The sequence below is a fragment of the Micromys minutus genome, assembly GCF_963924665.1.
Source record: "Micromys minutus genome assembly, chromosome: 10".
Taxonomy (NCBI): domain Eukaryota; kingdom Metazoa; phylum Chordata; class Mammalia; order Rodentia; family Muridae; genus Micromys; species Micromys minutus.
The window spans coordinates 21,544,573-21,565,204 of NC_137979.1; the positions used below are offsets into that span (position 1 = coordinate 21,544,573).

The following is a 20,632-nucleotide window of genomic DNA, read 5'->3' on the forward strand; positions in this document are numbered from 1 at the left end:
CTTGTCAGCCCCCAGTATTACTGCTTAGATTCCCGGGTGCCCAGGCAGCAGGGGCAGGACCAGTAAAAAGGTAGGCAGGGCAGACACCCAGGTCATTTCAGCAAGCCCCCCCCAGCACCCCCCCTTCAGGACTGTTTGCTGACGCTGGGCTTTTCAGAGCCAGGCGCCAGCCCGCGGGTGGCTCTCTGCAGGTGTCAATTTATTCCAGAGATGAGGACTCAGGAGTCCTCACCACTCACACCCAGTCATGCCCTCCCCCTTTTGAGGTTCTTTTAGGCTTCTGTTCTCCCATCAGCTGAAGGGGGGGTTGTAGTTGACTCCCACCTCCACCACCCCCATCTCTTCCTATGCCTGGCTGGGCCTTGCTGTCTTTTCTCCCTTCTCCCAACATGGCCTGCCTCAGTCACCCCTTTCCCTTAAGGTACTTTGGGTTCCTTGCCTCCTCTCCTCTAACTAGCTTTTCTCTATTCCCCTCCCACTAGAGCCCTCCCCCATCTTTCTCCTCTATACAGGGTCCCTCGGAGCATCTTTCCTTGGCCTTAACTGGCTCGCTCTAGCTCTTGCCTTCAGTCTCTCAACCCTCGTTCTCGTTCTTTTCTCATTTCTGTCTCCTTGGTATTTCTCATCGCTCTCTCCTCCAAATACCTTCTCTGATTTTCTCCCTCAAGTGCTCGCTCACGCTCTCCCTCTCTCTCTCCCTCTCTCTCTTTTTCTATTACTCTCTCCCCCATTTTCTCTCTTCATCTCTGTCTGCCACATCTTGCTCCCCCTCCTCCCGATCCCCTCTGCCTTGCTCTTCCATTCCAGCCCAGGCCTGACTCCCCCAACCGGGGAGAGTTGAGGGACGGGGGCTCAGGCCGCAGCCCCCCCCCCCCTTCCTGCAGTGGGGAAAATGGCTTGGCCGGGAAGGGGAGAAGGAGGGGGAGGGGGAGATGGGAACACACGGGGTCTGTGGGCCCATTCAAAGGATCATTCATGGACTGGAGAGAGGCAGAGACAAAGAGACCAAGACGCAGAGACACGGCGAGAGCATCCTTAGGCGGAGACACGCAGACAGAGCAGGCTGAGGGAAACCAGGCGCAGGGAGGAATATGGGAAGAGGGAGACCCCAATGGACCGCCGCGCAGCCCCCTCCATCCAGCATGGCTTAGCTCCTACCTGGATCAGCCCTGGGGCCGTGGTGCCTCCATCCAGGGCTACGAGTGGGGGGCGGACGGGCTTCAGAAGGGGGGCGGCGGCCTCTGAGCCCCCGCGGCCCCGCAGGCCCAGCCCCCGCCTGCAGCGCCTCACCCGGCGGGGGAGGGGGATCGCCCCAGCCCCGGGGGGCGGGGCCGGGATCCAGTCGATCCCCAGGAAAAGGAAAGCTAGGGTATAGGGTCAGAGGGAGCTCAAGAACAGGGAACCCCGCAGTGGGGAAAGCTGAGCCAGGAGGGAGCAATGGGACAGGACTGGACTGGAGATCCACTGGCTCTCTGGGATGGCTTCGAGGGACAGGAGGCGGTCCAGGCGGAAGATCCTAAGGGATCGGGTGCTGGAGGAGGAGTCCACGGCAATCCCTAGGGGCCCGGAGCCCCGGAGCGCAGAATCCGCGGTGCAGGGGCAGGGATCCAGCCGGAATCCTCAGGGAGGGGGAGGGATCTAGTCGATCCCGAGGGCGGGCGGGAGAGGGAGATCCGGGGAGTCAGAAGAGGGCGGGGGCCGAGTCCCGAGCCTCGAGGCAGAGGTCGGTGCGGCTCCTAGGAAGGAAGGCAAGGGCTAGGGGAGGCGCTGGGGAATGCTCAGTAGCCAGGAGGCCCGGACTCCTGGCTCTGCGCGCCAGGGCCCGCCCGCCCCGCGTCCATCCCAGCTCGAGAGTGATGATCCGCCGGCGGAGCAGCCGCAGCAGCCCCGCGCGTCACCGCGCGGCCGCCTCCCCCGCCCCCTGCCGAGAGAGCGGCGCACACCCCTCGCTCGCACCCGCCTGCCCACCCGCCCTCTGGAGTGTGGGGGGATTGAAGACAGTGAAGGGGGTGGGAGTGGACAGACGGACGGATGGACGTAGCGAACTGGAATAGGGTGAAGACATCCTCCTCTCCCCCCACCCCCGGATCTCCCACCCCCGGGGCTCTCCGGGTCTAGCAAGGGGGAGAACATCTGAACTATAGAGGGCAGGGCATCAAACGAAGAAGGCGGGGCCTCTAGGCACAGAGGCGGGGCCATCATGGAGTGGGAGGGGTTTAACGGCAATAGGTGGGGCTTAGAAATCCGTGGGCCCGCCCCTTTTGAGGAATGGGTCTGGTTTGAAGCCGAACAGGAGGAGCCTGTGGAGAAAGGGGCGGAACTTTGTGGGGGACCGATATCTTTGCAAATTAGCTGGAGGTGTAGGGTTGGGGTGTCGAAGAGGCGATCAACTTGGAAAGTGGGCCAATCCATGACGCAAATCCTTTAGTCCCACCCTCAACCCCGCCTCCCACTGCTCCGCTCCTCCGCTCCTAATAGGTTCTAGTTTCTCCGCCCGCCAGACATCTTCTCCATTCAGCAGAAGTTTTACAAAGGCGTCTGTAAGGGAACCGGGGCGCTGAAATGAACACAGCCCTGATTGGGCATCTTTGTACTTTATTTGCATGGGCAATCGGGATTGGCTGGCTTCTTGGGTGGCCAGGGCGGTGTTGGTTCCGCGCGTGACCACCCACAGCTATGGCCGGGGTAGGGGCTGCTTTCCGCCGCCTAGGTGCCTTGTCCGGAGCTGGGGCCTTGGGTTTGGCCTCCTACGGGGCACACGGTCAGGGGAAGTGGGATGCAGCTGGGCTGGGGGGCAGTCTTTAGGGTCTGGTATAGGGAGGGACCTATAGGAAGTTTCCTGTTTCTTATGGAGTAGAGATTCCTGGGAACCCTGAACCTTGAAGTTTGTCATTAGATCCAAAAGCTTCTCAGCACTACTTCTCAGTACTACATGTTTGTACCAATCAGAAGCCTCCAGGGATGCCCCTCTTCACCAGTGTCTACTTAGGTGACCCGGGGTTTGAGATGGTCTAAGTCAGTACAGAACTGATAGGTTTTCCTTCTCTCTCTCCACAGGCGCACAGTTTCCCGATGCCTACGGGAAGGAGGTGAAGTAACAGCTCCGGGGCTCCGGGAAATGGCGCAAGGTTTGGGTGTACTTCAACTGGGAGGGAGTGGGAAAATGAATGGGAAGGCAAGGAAGGAAGCTTCGGTCTCTAGAGCAGCAAGGACTGCAGGCCTGTGGCTTGAAGACCTGGGGGACCTCAGAGGTGGACGTGTTGGGAGTGGATGGACTTATGTCCTGTGTACAATTTCAGGTTCCAGGGCGCCTGTGTTGTTGTTGTTGTTTTTAATCTCATTTTTCTTCCAGCTCTTTGACAAGGCCAACAAACACCACTTTTTGCACAGCCTGGCCCTGTTAGGGGTACCCTATTGCAGAAAACCCGTCTGGGTAATCAATCCCCTTACCTAATTTAAATAAAACCCTATTCACTCCTGCATATTGCTTTGTTCTTAAAATTCTGCTTTTCTGTTCACCGTCTCTTTCAGGCAGGGTTACTGCTAGCTTCTGGAACTACCTTATTCTGCACCAGCTTTTACTACCAGGCTCTGAGTGGAGACACCAGCATCCAGAATCTGGGGCCTGTTGGAGGGAGCCTGCTAATCTTGGGCTGGCTTGCCTTGGCTTTTTGAGGTCTCTTGTTTAAGTGCCCAGTCCTAGCCTTTCTGGGTAATTGGGCACAGAGGGAAGGGGGGTGGGAGATGTTGAAGCTGAAAAGAAATTAAAATAAAAAGGCACATAAAGAACTTTAGAGTCTTCATTTATCTAACCTCGAACAAGGGAGGGTATACGGTCTACCTTGGAATTTGCGTTTCTGACTACAAATACACTCCAGTTCTGGAATTCTTTACCGGGTGTGGTAACTGTGGGCAGGCTCATAAAGAATGCATGAACTAATGGAGCCTCTTAGCTAAGGAGCCCTAGGTAATGTAGATTTTAGTAATTTCATTCATGTAGTTCATTGGAATCCCCCCCCCAGCCATGTTGAGGATTGACCCCAGCCTTGGAAATATTAGGCAGTTTTTCCTCCCACTGAGTCGAATGTCCAGCTGCCTCCTGCCTTAGCCTCCTGGTTGATGAGATTACAGGTCTGCGCACCCACCTTCATTAGACTCTGGTTACTTGGAGATAGTGAGGTTTAGTCATGTTGTTCTAGGATGCCCTTTTCAACAGTGTCCACCTGGTGAAACAAATGTTTTCCATACCCACATAGTCTAGAAGTAAGAGCCATGACAGTGCTCAACAGACATACAATTAGTTGTAAACTGTGTTGGGATTGGGCATGGAAAAATGTTTGGCAGCGCTCAAGATGACCCTTAAAGGAGCCCTAGTATGTGGAGGACATTTGGTGGACAGAGACTGAGGTAGAACTTGGCAGGGTTTGGGGACATCATGGATCTTCTACATGGCTGAGGTTTGAACTGAGACAGAAAAAGAGACACAGTTGCAAAGCAGACTGGACTCTCCTAGAATGGAGAGAACAGATGTGTAAGTTTACATTTAGTAAGCCAGTACTGATGCAGTGGCAGACACCAAGGAAGGCCGACACGGGTAAGATGGATGCTGTCATTTCTCTCATGGAGCCCCTTACCTAGTGGGCTTAAAACAACGAAACATGAGGCTGGAGACATGGCTTAGAGGCTAAAAGCACTGGCTGTTCTTCCAGAGGTCCTGAGTTCAATTCCCAGCAACCACACGGTGGCTTACAACCATCTGTAATGGGATCCAATGCCCTCTTCTGGTGTGTCTGGAGACACTGTATTCACATACATAAAATACATAAATAAACCTTAAAACAATATTAACACACAAGCACATGGGTTGCTAGGAGCGAAGGAAAAGACTAGTAGAACAGCTGGGCAGTGAGCATGTTCCACTTCAAGGAGGTCCTAGCAAGAAATGTGGAACTGAACAGATTGCCTAAAACACCAGTCATTTAGGGAGAGTCCATACTTTCCTAAGTTAGAAAATAAAGTGTGTCCCTTTAGGCTGGAGAGATGGTTCAGTGGTTAGGAGCTCTGACTGGTTTTCCAGAGGACCTATGTTCAATTCCCAGCACCTACATGGTGACTCACAATCATAACTCCAGTTCTAGGAGATCCAACATCCTCACACAGGCATACATGCAGGCAAAATAATAATAATAAAAAATAATAATGTGCACCTTCAATTTATTATACAAATTGTGCTTTATAAAGCAAAGCTACAGGCTGGAGAGATGGCTCAGTGGTTAAGAGCACTTTTCCAGAGGTCCTGAGTTCAGTTTCCAGCAACCACATTCGTGGCTCACAACCATCGGTAATGGAATCAGATGACCCTCTTCTGGTGTGTCTGAGGACAGTGACAGTGTACACACATAAGTAAATCTTCAAAAAAATTAAAATAAAAGTAAATCTTTAAAAAAACAAACAAACACACAAAGCTACATGTAGTAGGCTGCGCAGTACTTGGGAAATAAGAGGCTGGAGATGACAAATATGAGGCTAGCTTAGGCCACATAATTCAGGGTGGTTTAGGTCCAGGACAGAACAGCAGCAGTATCTACATACTGGATGTCTTGTCTAAAACCATTGCCAAAAGGAAGAAATGTATGCTAGGCAAAAGAAGTAGCTAGCAAGAGAGGCTGAAAGAAACAATCCCAAATACTCGAGGTAAGAGAAAATCAGATGAATAGGACAAAATTAATGTGGCATCCATGATGCTAAGAAAGTCTGGGCAGTGGCTGCAGGCCTTACAGAGGGCCGTAAGCTGCTTAAATGTTGTTTTTTCAAGATTTATTTATTTTATGTGAGTACACTGTAGCTGTCTTCAGACACACCAGAAGAGGAGGCATCTGATCCCTTTACGGATGGTTGTGAGCCACCATGTGGTTGCTGGGAATTGAACTCAGGACCTCTGGAAGGGCAGCCAGTGCTCTTAACCACTGAGCCATCTCTCCAGCCCCTGCTTAAACTCATATGTGCAGAGTGCAGAACGGTAGTGAGTTAGAGTTTGAAGTCATTCCTTTATATTCTTATGTGAGTGTGGTTTGTCTTTTTGAAGCAGGGTCTCCTGTATCCAGGTTGGAATCTAGTTTAGAGTATGACTCAGAACTCTCGATTTTTTTTTTTTAAGTTGGGGGTAGAGACCAGGGTGTTTTGAGACAGGATTTCTTTACATAGCTCTGGTGGTCCTAAAATTCACTATGTAGACCAGGCTGGCCTTGAACTCTCAGAGGTCTGCCTTCCTCTGCCTGGGATTAAGACCATGCACCACCATGCTCAACATATCTGCATAGTTTTAAGACAAGAATTTTTATTTCCTACCCTATTCTCTGCCAAGCTACAGGTTCCTTTTCTTCTTCTTCTTTTTTTTAAATTTATTATTATTGTATGTGTGTGGGTAGTGTGGAAATAAATGGACAGATTTCAGGAGCTGGTTCTCTCTTCCAAACATGGGGTCTGAGAATAAATTCAAGTCCTCCAGTTTCCACTGCAAGTGCTCTCACCTGCTGAGCCATCAGTCCCACCAGCTCTGAGCTCTGGGCTCCTGTGCTAACAGTGTTGCTTTGCTCTGCATCTTAGTTACCTTTCTGTTGCTGGGATATGGCACTGTGGCCAAGGTAATTTATAGAAGGTTGAGCTGGGGCTTGTTGTTGCAGAGGCTGAGTCCATTGCCATCACAGTGGGGGGCATGGCAGCAGGCAGGCAGGCAACAGACATGATACTGGGGCAGTAGCTTAGGACTCACATCTCCATTAACAAGTACCAGGCAGAAAGGTAACAGGAAGCCATCTGGACCTTTGAAACCTCAAAGCTTCCCTGCACTGAAACCCCACCTCCAGCAGGACCACACTTCCTAATTCTTCCTGAACAGTCGCACCAACTGAAGAACAAGTGTTCATACATCTGAGTCTATGTGAGCTTCCCATTGAAATTGCCATCATTTGAAGTGGGCTCACGCAGCCTATGCTACCCTCAAATTTGCTGCACGTCCATGGATGACCTTGAACTTGTGTTCCTCCTGCCTCCGTCTCCCAAGTGCTAAGATTATAGGCCTGAGTGATAGGCCTGATTTGCTTAAGTGTTTAAGGCCCATGCCAGGCAAGAGTGTGCATTAGTGAGAGAACTCCAGCTGTGACAGAAAGGGCACAGGCATCCAGGACATACACACGGAATCTATGGGCGGGAGCCAGAGACAAGGATCTGTGGGCTCAAGCTTTTGCTGGGGTTCAGGGCATTTCCTATCCCTGATAGGACTGGAATGCATAGTTTGAAGGGAGCACAAGGCCCACTTGAGGAAGGCAAGAATTTGGTTCACTAGGTTTAAAATCACAATGAAGTTGTCAAATGCTCCACCATATTCATAGGGCTTCATCTAAAACAGGATTGGGCTGAGAGTGCCTTGAACTATGTAGGTCAAGAAGTTGATAAGAAGAATCAACTCCTGGCAGCTCTTAAACATTGTGTCGGGGCAGGTTTCTTCTTTTGTTTTATTTGTTAAATTTTATACTAGTACACTGTAGCTGTCTTCAGACCCACCAGAAGAGGGCATAAGATTCCATCACAGATGTTTGAGAGCTACCACATGTGGTGAATTGAACTCAGGACCTGTGGGAGAGTCATCTCTCTATTATCGCTTGTTTGTTTTTCTAGGCAGGGTTTCTCTGTGTAGCTTTGGCTGTCCTACAAGTCCATCTGTAGATCGGGCTAGGTTTGAGCTCAGAGATTTATCTGCTTCTGCCACCCACTTGCAGAGATTAAAGTTGTGCACCACCACACCGGACTTCTTTTTTCAAACACCAGCTCTCACTGTGTAGCCTGGCTGATTCACTATGTAGACCAGGCTGGCTTTGTCTCTGCCTCCTGAGTGCTGGGATTAAAGGCATGAACCATTAAGCCAGGATGTAGTTAGCTTTGTTATTAGTGGAATGGACAACATAACAGGGCATAATGGTGCAAGCCTTTAATCTCCGGCACACCAGAGACAGAGGCAGGTGGATCTGTGAGTTGGAGGTTAACCTGGGCAACATAGTGAATTCCAGGATGGCCAGAGCAACATGGTGAGACCCTGTCTTATAGAATGGAACATTCTCCTCTATCACCTCCTAGAGTTAAATTCTAAAAACCAAGACATTCAGATTCCAAGAGCAGTAGAGATGGCCCCAGTGGGTCAAAGCACTGGCTGCTCTTCCAGAGGACCTGGGTTTGATTTCTAGAATCTACAGGGCAGCTCCCAACTCTCTGGAAGTCCAGTTCCTGGGGATGTGATACCTTCTTCTGAGCACAGTATGCAATTATTATGGAAACATACATGCAGGCACAACACCTATAGAGATAATAAAATTAAGAATGCAGACTTCAGATGTGGAAAAGTGGCCCTTGTTAATAAGACCGCCCATTGCTGTGTTCTCAGCCCTATGCTGAAGTGGGCTTGTTTAGAATTTGGGGACTGCTAAAGCTTCAGCTCATTTGCTGGGTTTTCAGCATTAGTAAGAAAACCCCAAAAGAGGGCTGGAGAGATGGCTCAGTGGTTAAGAGCACTGACTGCTCTTCCAGAGGTCCTGAGTTCATTTCCCAGCAACCACACGGTGGCTCACAACCATCTCTAATGGGATCTGATGCCCTCTTCTGGTGTGTCTGAAGACAGTGAAAGTGTACTCACATAAATAAATAAAGTCCCCAAAAGAAAAGGAATGGGATCTTAGAGGTGATGGGTCAATAGAGAGAACAGCACACGTGAGGCCAGCAACTGCATGGGCAGGCAGTAAATGATGGGGCAGAGCAAGGCAGGGGGGAGGGGTCTGTGCTGTGCAGAGGGTCTCAGAAGCCAAGTGTGACTCAACTTCCCATTCTCTTCTCTCTGAGGCACAATGAAGTCATGTTTCCTCAGGTGCACATCAACACCACCATCACTACCCTGGTCTCTGGTCCAATCCATCACATTATGACCAGATTGTAAGAACCTCCTCCTTACTTTTGCCTGCCTACAGCCTCCTAGGGTTGCTTTTGGCTTTGTTTCTTTAATAGCTCCCCTAGGGACCCAGGTCACTCCCAAGCTGACCTGGAACCTATGATCCCCCACGTCTGCCCAGATGCTTTTGCTTTCTTCTTTTGAGGTAGTCTTTTTTTAAAAAGAGTCTCCCTCTCGTAGTCCTGACTTGGTCTGGAACTAATGTAGAACAGACTGGCCTCATACTTGTGACTAACCTCCTGCCTCTTCCTTCCCAAATGCTAGGACCATGCTGGGGAATGAAGGGCCTGTTCTGTTCAAGTGTTTTTCCTTGAGCCTTACCTCATACACATTCATTACTGATACCTTTTGAAAGCCTGTCACGCGTGTAATGGGCGCGCCTGAACTAAGAGGTGACTGAATGGGTCAACGCTGTGACAGGGAGAGAACACAGCGAGGTCGCCCCGAGATAGAACGCCCAGCCAACTCTGGAAGGCAATGAGTGTGAATGGTGTTCCGCTGCGTCAGTGAGGCCCGATCCGCCCTTGGGAGGGGAATCCCGGGGTCCGGAGCAGTCACGCGGTGGAGAAGCAGAACAGCCACCCGCTGAAAAGGCGAGGGTCTTGTTGCTCCGGATAGGGCCGCAATCACCCTGACTGCCCAGGTCTCCACGCCTCTGCAGTCGGAGCGGAAGGGGCGGGACCACGGCGAACAAGGCGCACAAGGTCCAAGGTCCGCGGCCCCGGGGGAGGAGAAGCGCCTGCTTTCTACGCAGTCGCCCCGCCTGGATTGGGGGCGGGACTTAGGTGATTTGGGGGTGGGCCCAGATTTGGGCCCGCCTCCACCAGCGCCTGTGAGCCCCGGAGTGCGTGGCCCCCCGGCATATTCTGGGGGCTTCAGGTGAGCCGGATCATAGGGGGGTTAAGGAAACTTTCTTCGGGGTCAGGTCATCTGTCTGACCTAAGGTCCATTTGCCCTGCCGTTTGCCAACAGCCATCTCTGCCAAAAAAAAAAAAAAAAAAAAAAAAAAAGGGAGAACAAAGGGAGGGGGCGGTCCTGGGGCCCCTAAGGAAATTCAGGGTCTTAGGTACCCCACCCCGCCCGCTGACACTTTCGGTTTCTCCCCGAGTCATAGGTACCGCCCAAGAGACCCTGGGCCCGTGCTGGGCGCAGCTGCCTCTTAGCCTCTGCCTGTCCGGCTTTGTTTCTGTGTCTGTCTGGCTGTTCCCAAGCTTGTCCCCACTCCAGAACTAAACCTCACCTACACCGACAGCCCAAGACTCCCCTCCCCTTTTCCATGGCAGGTACGTTGGTGCTAGGTTGGGGTCTCCGTTATTCCCCCTCACAAACTTGGGTGTCTGGTGTCGAACACATTCTCCAGGAATGTGCTCAGACTGGCTACGTGGGGCCCTCCCTTCCTCCTGGGGAACCAACGCCCTGCCCCCCACCCCATCATTCTCTGCCTCTTCTTACGTTTTTCCGCGGGTGCTCCTGGTCCTTGGGCTGAGAAAAAAAAAAAAAAAAAAAAAAAGAGGATGAGGCCACAGGTAACTTTCTAATCTAGCCCTGCTCCCCTACAGGCTACTTGCCCCCCAAAGGCTATGCTCCTTCGCCCCCACCTCCCTACCCCGTGCCAGCTGGGTATCCAGATCCTGCGGCGCTGCCTCCTGGACCAGGACAGGCTCCACTGCCCACCCAGGTGCCTGCCCCTGCGCCCGGCTTCGCCCTCTTCCCCTCGCCAGGCCCGGTGGCCCCAGGGCCTCCTGCTCCCTTCGTGCCATTACCAGGGGTGCCTTCTGGCCTGGAATTCCTAATGCAGGTGAGTGGGAGAGAGGATGGCTAGGATGAGGACTGATGTTCCAGGTGATGGATAAGGGTCAACACTGCTCTTAACTCGTTACAGATTGATCAAATCTTGATTCATCAGAAGGCTGAACGAGTGGAAAGTGAGTAGGAGATGGAACAAGTTGGGCTTCATGATGTCTGTGGCAGTGGTGAGCTTCTGCTCAGGTGAGGTCTCTGAGCCTCAGCGTGTTACTCTTCATAGCGTTCCTAGGCTGGGAGACCTGTAATAGGTATGAACTTCGCTCCGGGACTGGACAGCAACTGGGTCAGGCAGCTGAAGAGAGTAACTGTTGTGCCCGCCTGTGCTGTGGTGCCCGCCGGCCACTTCGCATCCGCCTAGCGGACCCTGGGGACCGCGAGGTGCTCCGCCTACTCCGCCCACTTCACTGTGGCTGCAGCTGCTGTCCCTGTGGTCTTCAGGAGGTAGGCATGAGCAGGTTTTGTGGTGGTTGGTGGGCAGTGTGGTAAGCAACACAGAAAGAGTTGTGGCTTTAGTAGGAGTGAGGGCAATTTAGTTGAGGGTCTGATCAGTCAGAAGACAGCTAGCACCAGGGTAGAGCGCTGGCCAAGGTATCCTGGCTTGACAGTAACCCTGTTTGCTTCCTTTTCCAGATGGAAGTCCAGGCTCCACCTGGCACCACCATTGGCCATGTGCTACAGACCTGGCATCCCTTCCTTCCTAAGTTTTCCATCCTGGATGCTGATCGCCAACCTGTCCTGCGAGTTGTAGGGCCTTGCTGGACTTGTGGCTGTGGCACAGACACCAACTTTGAGGTATTATAAATTAGGGAGAGGGAGTTATCTCTAGGCTCTTCACAAACTGAGGTGGGGGTAGATGAGATGGCTCTAGCCATGAGTCTCACAATCAACTCCTGCAAACTGTCCTCTCCACACACATACCATGGTGCACACAACCAATCAATCAATGTAATTTGGAAAAAAAAAAAAAAGCTTAAGGTCAAGACTTTTAATCTTATCATTCCTGATCTAATTTTGAGTTTTCTTCCACCCAATAATGTGATCCTGTAAAAGCACGCCAAAAAAAAGATCTCATGACAACGTACAGTAAGTAGTACGTGATCCCAGCACTCAGGAGGCAGAGGCATACGGACCTCTGAATTTGAGGCCAGCCTGATGATCTACATAGTGAGTTCCAAGACAGTCAGGACTATATATAGAGAGATCCTGTCTGAAACCAAAAAAATGTCTTTTTCAGTCCAAGGCTGAGTGTTCCCTGCAGCCCTGTAAGGGCCTAGGGGAGCATCTGAGGCCAGCCTGGATCTAAAATGGAGGACTGTTATCTCCCAGTCTTTCACTGCATAAGTTCGCCATGGGCTGGACCCAGGTAGCCCCTGTACCTACCTGTAAGCATAGACCCCATCATAACTTAACCCTTGGCTTGTCCTGCAAACCTAGAAGTCCAAATGGCCCATCCAACCTGAAGTCCAGGTGATGTCCTTCTCACAGAGGTTTTCTCTCACCAACCCAGAGTGAGAGGAACGTAGGTGGTGAGAATCCCACAGGGCTGGGAGACGCTCCGGCTCTTAGAAGGCAGTAAGGGATGATTCCCCATTCTGATAAGGGAGAGACAACAGGTTTCATCCAGTAGAGGTTGAAACCTTCCTTCACCTAAGGTTGCCTTTAAAAAAAAGGTGAGTCACCTTGGTAGTCAGAGGCAGTTTCTGTGCTGAGAACCGGTTGGAGAGGAGATAATGGTGTGATCTCTGATGGGAATGTGTGTGTTACGGGGTTCTCAGGGAGTCAGTGGCCCTTGAACACAATCTTGAATGGTCCATACGTAAGCCGTACTCTCAGGACTGTGGAGTTGGCAGCAGTAGACTTTGCTGAGCCTGGGACTAGGCTGCAGGAAGTTCCCTACAGCTGCAGGACGAGGCAGGAAGAGGATGAACAGGATGTAGAGGGAAATTACTTCAATTCTAGTCACTGGGCTAGGAAGTCACTGAGATACCACTTAGTTTCACATGACTTGCTATGGAGGAGCTCCGAGAGGCCAGTGAGAACCTGGCCTCTGTTTCAGAGGCTGCCTGTTGGGCCTATCAGCCAGAATTAGATAGCCTCTGGATGAGGCTTCTGCAGTGCTGGAAAGGATTCTCCCCAGTCCTTGGCAAATTAATAATCACACTTTTGTGAAGATATGTGGCACCTCCCTTTGCCTTCTCAGCTAGGCTCCTTTGCATAGGGCACCAACCATAGGTGTCAGGAATACTGGTGAGCAAGCAAGCTTAGCAACTACTCATTTATTACCGATATGCAGTTAGGTTATGCGTGGTCTTTGGAAGGCAGCAGATCCGAATCTAAATCCTGATCATTGTGTACTTATGTAACCTAGGGTATCTCAGTTTCCCATGCTGTCATATAGAAACGGCATGCTATTGGGAAGATTCCCTGAGCGTAGTCTACACAACTCAGACATGCACCCATAGAGTGGGATGGGAGGCAAGTGAGATTGGCAGCATCTTCCCCAGTTGGGTCCTTCTTCCCTCCCATCAGGTGAAGACGAAGGATGAATCCAGAAGTGTGGGCCGCATCAGCAAGCAGTGGGGAGGGCTGCTCCGAGAAGCCCTCACAGATGCCGACGACTTTGGCCTCCAGTTCCCGATAGATCTAGATGTGAAAGTGAAGGCGGTGCTACTGGGAGCCACGTTCCTCATTGTGAGTTGGCTGCCCCTGCCTTTCCCTTCCTGTCATGAGACGCTCTGTTCAGTTCCTGTACACGTATGGTGGGTTGCAGGTCCAGAGCTAAGTTATAATAGCTGGTCGGCACAGGCCCAGCCAGATCTTCCATTGACGGTGACCTTTCCTTAGGATTATATGTTCTTCGAGAAGCAAGGAGGCGCTGGACCCTCTGCCATCACCAGTTAGAAGCCACCTCAGGATGAGGAAACCATCACATCACCCAGAGTTTAAGATGGTCACCTGTCCTGGACTTCCCCTCCTGAAGCAACCCTTTCTTGGCATACACTGCAGTGGACTGACAAGGGTGGCTGGGTGTCCCATCTGTTCCCTCCCTTCACCTGTGGCCCTGCAGAAGAGCATGTGTGAGAGAATTCCTCCTGTGTTTACCATCTCCCAGCATTCCCTGTGTACACATTAGCTTTTAAACATCCCTGCCCACTCCTTCCAGCCTTCCCCCCTGGGCCTCTGGAATCCAGGACTGGAGTTTTACAGCAGGGCTTGTGGGTAAAAGGCAGACAAGCACCAAAGATGGCAGACAGCACCCTTCCCTTCTGGCACTTTAGTCGATTAGTTTAGCTTCTGACTGTGGCACTCTGACGGAGTCTCTGCCTCCTCGCTGATAGCTGTAGCGGTTGGGACCCAGTGCCAACACCCTAACCCCCTGGGCCCTGCTGGTGCTTTCTGCAGCTTCCTGTGCCTTATTTAACTGTTAACCCCTTCCTTCCCCTACTGTAGGAAGGAGGCTTTGTCTTTGTATGTTGTACTCATATAAACTTGGCAACTTTTTAAACAGTGGAAGAGGGATGTGATGGGAGAGGGTAGATAAGGAACAACACAAAGGGGTGGCACCTGCTGGGCTAGAGTTGGCCAACCTATTTGGAATTAAGGGGAAAAAAAAGTCCTTGAGTTCAAAAAGTTAGTTTTCATCACCCATGGTGATTCTGGACCAAACCAAAGCAGTTTGCAAAGGTCATAGCCCCCAAGTCAATATCTAAGATGCCCCATAAAGTCTAGGGAAGTAGCTAATGACAGTTCTGATGGTTGTTCTGTGATCCGGTATTGCTACTTGATCCTTGTCTGTAGTGAGTAGAGGCTTCCTCCGAAGTCTTCTCTTTCAAGTCCTACTCAATTGGGAACATAGTAGGCAGAGTGGACTTGATCCGTCTTGGTCCCTCAGAGGCCAAGGAACAGGGCACAGAGGAAACACTAACCAGTATCTGACCTCAGGTGTCTCACACACTTCCTATACCTCCTCACAGCAGGTAAATCTCCCTTAGTGTGCCTGTCAAGACCTCATGTTATGTTTAGCTATAAGGCCAAGCCCTAAGTGGACCAGGTAGTCCATGCTGGTATCCGTCCCCAAGGGTGCAGAGTTCAGGATCTGGCCAGGATATAGCGACTGGCTGCTGACAGGTCCCACTGATGATGCTCCAAGATGCGACGACAGTCTGCTCTGGACCGGTTGCTGAGGTGGAAGAGCTGGTCTACCTGTGTGAGCAAGAGGGAGGGCAGCTGACCACCAGTGGGCCAAGCAGGTGACCGGGGAACCTGCAGATGGGGCTAGCTTTACCTTGAGGTTCCGGATAGCAGAAGCCACATCTCCCCCAGTGGTTCTAAGTGCCATTTGGCACTCCTGGTAGGTGACGCCATGCACACTCAACTCTATCTGTGGGAGACAATCTTTGTTTAGCCCTTGTCCCAACCTACAGGCCCTTTGAACATCAAGCCATTTCAGTGAGCCCTCACCTCTACAATCTTCCTCTGCCACTCGGGGTCTGACAAGGGGCCTCCAGAGGGGATAGTGGCTTTGCTGGATCCAGGTGCTCCAGTGCGGTGATTATGTGAGGGTTCTCTTTTAGGCCGGGTTTTGTGGGGCTGGATGGGCTGAGAAGAGCTGCAGGTAATAGGTGGACGTGGAGGCAGGTCTGGGGGGCGTGGAGGTAGATCTGGGAATCTTTGGGGCAAAGCTCTTGTGTGTCGAAGCTCAGGAGGGCTTGAACCACCTCCTGTGGGTCTAGGGCCCAGTGACAGAACTGATTCCAGACTCTTGGAAATGCCTTCAGAGTTGAGAAAGAAATGACTTAAGAGGAGGCCCACCTTCCTGTTCTCTTGTCTATCTGTACTGAGCTGTGTGGTTTTGCAAGGATCTTTAGGTAAGCTAGCTGGCCTTGGCCTCAGGTGTTTGTATGTTAGGTGGGACAGAAGGAAGGTATGCAAGCAGAATCAAGACAGCCAGGCACTCAAAGAGATAATGCATGCCTTTAATCCCATCACTTGGAAGGCAGAGACTGGCAGATAAAGGTGATATTTGGAAGAAGGAAATCATATCTGCAAAGGCATGGATTCAGAGTTGGAAAGGGGAATCGGAAGGTTGTTCCAGAGACCCTGGGTACCACCACACCCACCTTTTGTCCTCTGCAGAGGCACCTGCCTTCTCTGGTTCCTTGATGGGGGTAAATCTTGTAACGTTGTCTTCTCCCTGTCCCTGTCGGAGAGCGATCTAGTTCATTCTCCACTGTTCACCTACATCATGGCCTCCTTCCAAAAACCATGGGTCCTACACATGACCCACTGGGGAAGTTCCAGCTGAGGGCCAGTTCATTCTTACTCTTCCGTCCTGCTCCCAAGTTTCCTTCCACAGAAGTTACACTATTTGGCCAGTCCCTCCAAGCCAACTGTGTCCCTTCCCCTTTCATGACCTTACCCATCTGTGGCCCCTCTGTGTTTCTCTCCACGCGCAGGGGAACCTCTGTGGACTAGATGGGTGACTGGTGAAGCCAGGTCTACTAGTGTCACTGCTGAAGCTGGAAAGTTGCCCATTTTGAGGGTGCGACCATTCTGGCCTTTCCAGGTTGTGGAGTCCGGGCTGTGGAAAGAGGAGCTGGTGAAGGAAATGGGTCAGGGAGAATGGCAGCTGGTCCCGGGCCACATTCAGCTCATCAAGCTGTGTGTCTGTGGCCACATCTGCCTGGAGGAAGGGAAGCAGTTTTCTCTCCAGCACAAAAAGGGCACTGTGGGCCAGGCAGGGCTCCAGCAGGGAGGGTGGGACTGCACTGGAGTGCAGGGCGCAGTGGGAAAAGGAAAAGCCCCACAAGACCAACATTCAAGGAGCTAGAGAAAAGCAAAGGGATCAGGAGTCAAGAAGGCTGGGAGGACACCTCCCCTGGGGGATGCTTAGGGGACATAAGGTTGTCACCTGCCCTCAATGATAGTGATGGGGTCACCGGGCTCCATCCGCAATGCACCTGGCTCTGAGACCTCCCTCACACAGCGCCCCTCAGAAAGCCAAGCCTGTGGAGACAGAAGAAAGAGTGGCTGAGCTCTTGGCCTAAGTCATAAGGGTGATAAGAAGGGACCTTCCTCTGCAGCAAATAAATACACACCATCTATGTCTTCCACGTGCCCAGCCCTTCCTCCCCGTTGCAACCCAAAGTGGGGTGGGGTTGCTGGCCTGGACCCCATGCCATGCTGGCCATGGGAGAAACCACAAAGAAGGATCTTGTCTCTGTTTAAGGGGACCAAGTGGGATGCATCCCGCTCACTTTATTCCACACCCAAGCCACCAGGTCTGCCTCCCATGACACCTCAGGGGTATTTCCACTCCACCCAGTGCCTCAACTCTGGTCCAGAGCGTACCATCCATCTTACTGTCCCTAACCCAGCTAACTAATGTCGCTACTCTGATCCATGCCCTACCACAGCTCCCAAGTGCCCTTGGAGTAAAGAGCAAACTGCTTTGACAGTAGATAGACTGATTTAGGGCCCCTGGCTCTGAAGTCACGTGGATGGTGCTACTTTCAACACCTCCCTTTATTGGGTGACTGTAGATAAGTCACTGACCTATCAGCGTCTGACGTGCCCCATCTGTTAAATAGAGATTAAGAATAATTACCTCCCGGAGCTGTTAAACTAGAATGAGTGACTGAGGAGGACACCTGTAAGACTCTTCACAGGCCATCACGCTGGTCACGTGTTCTAAACTCTCCTTGACGGAAGTTCTGTTCCCATCTGCAGCCCTATTGCTTCCACTTCCTCTCCCAGGCAGAATCTCTTTTTCCTTCTCTTGTTTATTTTAATTGATTTAATTGATTAATTTTTCTCGTCAGGCACCGGTGAAACCTCACTACTCTCTTTTCTGTGGCTCTCTTGTGGCCCAGAAGTAAGTACCACCTCTTCCAGCTACATCTTTACAGACCCTAACTGGCGTCCCCGGGGCTCTGCATTTCCTGCAGGAAGTGGATGAATCTGGTTCTGAGCCGAGGTCCAGGTTCCGGCCCAGGCATCAAGACATGTTTGTCTTATGCATGGAACTCGGGTGAGAGAATAAAGGAAAAAAAAACTTGTGTATCTGGGGAGCTGGGGATTCTCACCTCTTGAAGCAGTCCTTCCAGGTTGGAAAAGCTCGGCCGGTCTGCAGGGCGAGGGGCCCAGCAATGCAAGGCCAGGGAGTAGAGGGCCCTGGAACAGAAGGGAGGCTTTGGCAGCCTGGCACGGTCCTTCTCCAGCCGCTGGAGGATGAGATATGGTGGAACACCTGCCCAGGGTTCCTCGCCTCCAGAAAACATTTCCCAGAGCGTCACGCCAAACATCCACACGTCAGAGGCAGAGGAGAAGGCTCCCTGGCGCAGGCTCTCTGGGGCACACCTGAGGAAAACGGAAGTTAAAAGTGGCTAGGCCTATGCCCAGTTCACCTTCTTTCCACTGTGCACCCACTCCTCAATCCCGCCCCACCCCCATTAGTCTCAAAAAGTCCTTTCTGTGTCTCTTGACCTGTGTCTCTGCCTCCTATAGAAGAGTAACAACCACTCACTCTCCCCAACACACACTAGCTCCCCTCCCCCTCTAGTTCCAAGATGGCTGCTGCTCTCCAGCCCTGCTCAAGCCTGATTTCCCAGCCCTGCCTCAAACCCGACCATCAGAGAACGCCCCTCACCAGGCAAAGGGGATGGGACGGGGCCCACCCATGATGTAGCGACCCCGGGCGCCGCCCAGTGGCCGCACCAGTCCAAAATCCGCCACCTTGATCGTTCGAGGTGAGGCTAGCAGCAAGTTGCGGGTAGCAAGATCCCGGTGCACTAACCCACAGGACCCCAAGTATGCCATGGCCCCTGCCAACTGACGCAGAAAAAGGCACAGTAGGGCCACAGGCAGTGGGGGTGTCGGTGCTGGGGCAGTCAGGCGCGCATGCAGAGAGCCCAGTGGCGCAAGTTCCATCACCTGCAGGAACAGAGCCGAGTGAGCCAAAGTCTGGCCCCACCGGTATTTCCGGCTGCGCACCAACCCTGGGGCTATGGGGAAAGCAGTGTCCTTACAGACTCACCATCAGTAGAGGCTGGCCCAGGACGAGGCCATGCAGGCGCAGCACATGTGGGTGCTCCAGCTTCATCATGACGGATACTTCCCGCAGAAAGTCTCCCAGTTTTGTGCCCATGGGACCCTCGGGACCCACACGGAGGGACTTGACAGCCACTGGGATCTGGAGGTGGGGGGCGTGGGGGAGGAAGCACCCTTAAGCATCCTGAGTAACTGACCACAGCCAGCGCAGAAAGCATGAAGAATAAGGAGAGCTTAGGTACTTTAGGGTAAGTCCCTTGAGGGTGGAACTGCGGATGGGGGAGGGGTGCAATCGGAATGTAAAGAGAGAGAAAAAGGCCCTTAGACACTCACACTTTGGCCACTGGGTAGTGTCCATAGCCCTCGATGTACAAAACCAAAGCAACCTGAACCCAGCAGTTCCTCTCTGCACACAGCACCCTCTGGAATCAGACACTTGAGTCCCCCCTCTGGCTCGTGGAGGCGTAGAAGGTTGTCTGAGGGTGGAGGGGTCTCCTTCTGCTCAGGAGCAAAACCCCCAAGTATCTGAAACAGGAGTAGAAATCCAGGTGTAGGGAACCCTGATTAACCCTCATCACTCGGCCTACCTACCCTCCTCCTTCAAAGACCTCAACCATCACCGAAGCATGTACCTTGTACACCCAGTTCTTAGACCTGACCCCCGAACGGTACCTCTTCAGGGCTTCAGTAAGTCTGCGCTGGGCTGGGGAATTAGAGGGTGAGGGTAGAGTGAGTGTGGTGTGAGAAAACTGACAGTCAAGCCAGGAGCCTGGGGGAACAGAGCCAAGATATGGTAGGCTGGGGAAACTACAGGGCCAGAAGGCAGGGGTTCCTCACCAGGCCTGCCCATGCCAATGTTGTCCAGGTCCTCAGGCCTTACAAAGTCAAAATGTTCTGGCCGAGTGACGTTGAGTTCCTCGAGGATGGGCCGGTAAAACTGGGCCAGCTGGACATCCCGGAGCAGCCGAAGGAGCCACAGGGAACTGGCTTCCGGGAGCATGTCTGGGGTTTAGACCTCTCAGGAGGATGGCAGGCAGCTTTAAATGGATAGCCTAGGGCAGCACCGAAGACAGAGACAGAATCTCAAACGCCACCCTCAACACAGCAGAAACACCCAGGTATGCAAGGAGAGACAGATGAGACAGGGAGGAACTCAGCCGGCCACGTATATGTATACCGCCAGTAGCCTATACCACATACATATATTTCTCGGGTAGCCTACTCCCATACACTCAGTCCCAAGACTGAGAAATCTGCTCCCCATACACTTGAGATTTCAGAATACCAGGTACCTTAACATTAGAGCCATGGTTCTCACCCTCCTAATGCTGTGACCCTTTAATACAGTTCTTCATGTTGTGGTGCCCCTCCCCCCACCATAAAATTATTTTCATTGCTACTTCATAACTGTAATTTTGTTAGTTAAAAATCATAATGTAGGGCTGGGGAGATGGCTCAGTGGTTAAGAGCACGGACTGCTCTTCCAGAGGTCCTGAGTTCAATTCCCAGAAACCACACAGTGGCTCACAATCATCTGTAGTGGGACCTGATGCCCTCTTCTAGTGTGTCTGAAGATAGCTACAGTGTACTCATATACATAAAATAAATACATCTTAAAGAGAGAGAGAGAGAGAGAGTGAGAGAGGAGAATCGTAATGTAAATATTTCTGGAGATAGCGGTTTGTCAAGGGGGTCTCAAGCCAAAGGTTGAGAACCACTGCTTTAACACTATGATGCCCCTGAAATAGGGACATTCAAATATTGTGCCCATTTAGTTCCCAG

The 20,632-nt window shown here is 52.0% G+C and overlaps 3 protein-coding genes across 5 annotated transcripts; 2 read left to right on the forward strand and 1 right to left on the reverse strand.

The window, feature by feature from the left end:
* Positions 1 to 2,640: 2,640 nt before the first annotated feature.
* On the forward strand, positions 2,641 to 3,775 carry TMEM256 (transmembrane protein 256). 2 transcript variants are annotated; one of them, XM_080924319.1, is made up of 4 exons: positions 2,641 to 2,761; positions 3,058 to 3,089; positions 3,353 to 3,433; positions 3,532 to 3,775. In XM_080924319.1, exons 1-4 carry the CDS (start codon positions 2,677 to 2,679, stop codon positions 3,673 to 3,675), a joined length of 342 nt encoding a protein of 113 aa, XP_080780445.1. In that variant the 5' UTR covers positions 2,641 to 2,676; the 3' UTR covers positions 3,676 to 3,775. The 2 variants fall into 2 exon arrangements, with proteins under 2 accessions (XP_080780445.1, XP_080780446.1); XM_080924320.1 differs by having other exon boundaries at positions 2,641 to 2,710.
* A 6,034-nt stretch (positions 3,776 to 9,809) lies between these two features.
* On the forward strand, positions 9,810 to 14,396 carry PLSCR3 (phospholipid scramblase 3). 2 transcript variants are annotated; one of them, XM_080922325.1, is made up of 8 exons: positions 9,810 to 9,874; positions 10,110 to 10,278; positions 10,555 to 10,793; positions 10,878 to 10,920; positions 11,022 to 11,242; positions 11,432 to 11,593; positions 13,331 to 13,492; positions 13,646 to 14,396. In XM_080922325.1, exons 2-8 carry the CDS (start codon positions 10,272 to 10,274, stop codon positions 13,700 to 13,702), a joined length of 891 nt encoding a protein of 296 aa, XP_080778451.1. In that variant the 5' UTR covers positions 9,810 to 9,874; positions 10,110 to 10,271; the 3' UTR covers positions 13,703 to 14,396. The 2 variants fall into 2 exon arrangements, with proteins under 2 accessions (XP_080778451.1, XP_080778452.1); XM_080922326.1 differs by having other exon boundaries at positions 9,826 to 9,874; positions 10,104 to 10,278.
* A 494-nt stretch (positions 14,397 to 14,890) lies between these two features.
* On the reverse strand, positions 14,891 to 19,850 carry TNK1 (tyrosine kinase non receptor 1; the record flags this gene model as incomplete). The annotated part of the gene is made up of 12 exons (XM_080922244.1): positions 14,891 to 15,004; positions 15,087 to 15,182; positions 15,263 to 15,573; positions 15,922 to 16,001; positions 16,221 to 16,382; positions 16,713 to 16,807; positions 17,887 to 18,160; positions 18,450 to 18,733; positions 18,837 to 18,992; positions 19,184 to 19,375; positions 19,483 to 19,553; positions 19,688 to 19,850. 12 exons carry the CDS (start codon positions 19,848 to 19,850, stop codon positions 14,891 to 14,893), a joined length of 1,998 nt encoding a protein of 665 aa, XP_080778370.1.
* Positions 19,851 to 20,632: the final 782 nt, after the last annotated feature.

What these genes read in the sequence shown, in the direction of transcription:
- TMEM256 (XM_080924319.1), top strand. Translation starts at nt 2,677, where the DNA reads ATGGCCGGGGTAGGGGCTGCTTTCCGCCGCCTAGGTGCCTTGTCCGGA. An exon ending in GGCCTCCTACGGGGCACACG is followed by an intron (nt 2,762 to 3,057) that starts GTCAGGGGAAGT and finishes CTCTCTCCACAG; the next exon opens with GCGCACAGTTTCCCGATGCC. An exon ending in CCGATGCCTACGGGAAGGAG is followed by an intron (nt 3,090 to 3,352) that starts GTGAAGTAACAG and finishes TTTTTCTTCCAG; the next exon opens with CTCTTTGACAAGGCCAACAA.
- PLSCR3 (XM_080922325.1), top strand. An exon ending in GCCTGGAATTCCTAATGCAG is followed by an intron (nt 10,794 to 10,877) that starts GTGAGTGGGAGA and finishes AACTCGTTACAG; the next exon opens with ATTGATCAAATCTTGATTCA. An exon ending in TGGGAGCCACGTTCCTCATT is followed by an intron (nt 13,493 to 13,645) that starts GTGAGTTGGCTG and finishes ACCTTTCCTTAG; the next exon opens with GATTATATGTTCTTCGAGAA.